General features: G+C 44.0%; 1 protein-coding gene across 1 annotated transcript in view; it reads left to right on the plus strand. All coding sequences in view use genetic code 11, as the record gives it.

Moving 5' to 3' along the window:
* Positions 1-3,023, plus strand: part of EGR_06489 (putative imidazolonepropionase) — a gene marked incomplete at both ends in the record, with an annotated part of 18,857 nt that overhangs the window by 14,784 nt on the left and 1,050 nt on the right. The window contains one exon of the mRNA XM_024495738.1: positions 546-764. Coding sequence (XP_024349899.1) covers positions 546-764 — 219 coding nt within the window. The remainder of the gene's footprint in view (positions 1-545; positions 765-3,023) is intronic.

Consider the following 3,023-nt stretch of genomic DNA (forward strand, 5'->3'; position numbering starts at 1 on the left):
CAGCATTACACAGCTGTTGGTGATCTGCAACCCAGTGAGCCACCCACCTTTAATGGATTATCATTAAACACGTGGTAACAGACATTAACAATGGTATCAGTATGCCACTTGGATTGTCACAAATGAGTATGAACGAACAGTCGGGATCCCAATGCATCACTCTTCGGTTATTTGGCATTTGTGAAACATTGTGCTTTTGAGTTGTTTCTAGGATGGTGCCATTTAATGGCTTTGTATCAATAATGACAGTCAGCACCAATTCCAGACTTTTGATGCTGAACATTCGGGTTGGTGAAATTGTGCCCTCTGCCGTCACTTTGGTGATTCTTGTGGCAGTCTGGGTTAAAATACAACAACGTAAAAATATGTAGCAGACGTCTGGTATGGTGCTGATTCGGTTGACAAAACACTTAGGTATGAATGAGTGGTGGTGAGAGGAGGTAGCCGCTTAAGGGATAGCCGACGTGCACCTATGCTGTGACTCATCAAAAGACAGGCATCTGACACCCGCCTTGGTAATGTCCCCCCACCCTGTGATCTATAAGCTTGCAGCTTCGCTGATGGCACGAGCGGTGAGTCACCTGGACGAGATGTCGCCAGCAGGAGTGGCCGCTCTGACAAGTTCTCGCACCGCTGCGGTCCTTCTGCCCACCACGACATTGCTGCTGCACCACCGGCCCCCACCCGCTATCGCCATCGCCCAGGCCGGCGTGCCTATCGCCCTCGGTACCGACTTCCGTGCCAACCTCTTTTGTACCTCTATGGTAAGCCTCCACTCCTTAGTACTCACCAACTCCTACTCTCACCTGTCCCCTTCATTCCCTTCCCTTTGCCTCTTCCTCTTTTATAACTGCAGTTCACTTACTGAGAGCACATAATCATGTAAACGCTTTAAGGCAATGATTGATGCTAAGTACTGCTGCTTTGAAAGTGAGGTAGGTCATTTGCTAATGACATTTCGTGGTCGTCGCCTAATTCTTCACCGTTCCACAGAGCTACTGCTCAGCTTTTAGAACTTATTCATCACTCTTCAAATTTAAGACGGCTTTTCCGCGAGAGGTTGGTTTAATTTGACCAACAACAACAACATCAGCAATGATGCACCTTATTTGCTAGTTGATTGGATTTGTTGGTCAAGAAGGCGCTCGGAAATCAAACAGATTTGCAATAGTTGTAACAATCCAGACTCATTTATGAACTGCGGTTCCATGAGTTCTTCTTCTTGCGCACCTTCTACTTACTGTGCACAAAGGCTTTCCATTTCACTCCATTTGTGTCAGCCATTCAGATACTTAATGCCACTTTTATGTTTCTCGAATTTAAATACTTAAGGGTTTTTGTTGTCAACCGGGACTTTTCACTGTCCCATCTCTACAACTTCTTAACACGTGACTACTTTTATGTCGCCCTGATGCCTCACCATGCGTCGTGCTGTGGTCTACTAACGAAGATTGCCTCGTCTGTTTCAAGCACCCTTATTTGCTTAACCAGCTCATTGGCGTCCCTGGTAGATGGGATTGTGTATGTGCTCGTCCTCCTTTACCATCATGCCTTTGTCTCCGTGCCGCCGCCAGATTGATGTGCACGCGGCATTGATTGAGCGTTGCCACTAGGGCTGTTGCCACCACAATAGACAGTTGCCACCGCGGTTGCATCCACGGCCCCTGGAGTAGTGAGATGACAAGGTACGATTAAGGTCTGGGCATTTTGACGTGCTTTAGAGTCACTTGGTCATCCACATTTCTTCCTTTGTTGCAATTCCTCTTACTTATTGATGGGTCGTTCTTATCGTAATTTGTTAGAGGTGGTAAAGGTGGACTATGGGATTATTGAGGTTGAGGTAAATGACAAATTGAATGTGCAAATTTTGCAAGCCAATTGTAAAGGTCAAGTGGTGGTGAAAGCTGAGTTGCTTTTCGTGCACTGGAGAAGATTGCGATGCCTCTGATGTGACTGTAGAAACACTGCAGATGTAGGCGTTGATTTCACAAAAGTGGCACAAAAAGAGGATTTCTAATTGACCAACCTTCTTTTAACAATCAGTATATCTGGGTTTTGGTTGACCCAGAGCACTCGTTAAGCAAAGGCTCTTCTACGTGGGTTACCTCCCAGTGTGGGCGTCTCGAATTTCGGCCTTGTATTTATCACATCATTGGTTCGGAATCCTTTCTTTTTCCAGTGTCGCAAAACTTGCTTTCAAATGATCTAATCATCAGAATTCGCATTGTTGTCTGCTTATACCCAGCCTACTCGTCGTAGGGCACACTTTCTTTTGCACATAGGAAGCCAGTTGAAATTGGTGCCTTCATAGAAATCTCGTATCAGCATACAGATTCGTACTTTTGGACTTTATTTTAGGACACAGTTGCCTCACTCTCTTCAGTGGAATTTGCGGCTTCAAGGGCCATTGGGAATAAACTTAAATGTCTTGATTGAATTTCATGTCTATTCTCCAAGTAATTCAGTAGACTATGCAGGCTGTAAAGATTTTATTACTGTACTGTTGCAATATGAGCCCTTTACTTCGAGATGGTGTATTCAAAGCGTTCATCAGTGTGTCTAGAGGTGACTCGGATGGTCGCCGCTTCCAACTCAGTTGCGAAAGTAACCATAATTAAGTAATCTTTTTTACCATCTGCATGTTTTTTTTCCTCGTTTTTTCTCGATTTTCCCATGGTTTTCTATGGGTCAGGGAGAAAAATCTCTATCTCAGTTCATGCATCTCTCGCATTTGTTTTTTTTTAACAAATTGTTTCAACCTCAGGGGTGATTAATCCCACTACCGGGCTGATTTTCACCACTTTAAGGTTAAGTGCCCTCGGGAATATCCGGTTATGCACGCAGAATTTAACCTTTCGCTGTGGTAATATTATTCATTTTAAAAGAAATTCTCCTTATAACCCCGCTTTGGCCAAAATAAACGAACTTTTGAGTAGGAAATTACCTTATCCTAATTTTCACATAAATTAATGAGCAATTTTTGGTCTTCGAAGCATGCTCTTAATTGGGGAAAATTATTCAGC

This window comes from Echinococcus granulosus, assembly GCF_000524195.1.
Source record: "Echinococcus granulosus chromosome Unknown EG_S00057, whole genome shotgun sequence".
Lineage (NCBI taxonomy): Eukaryota > Metazoa > Platyhelminthes > Cestoda > Cyclophyllidea > Taeniidae > Echinococcus > Echinococcus granulosus.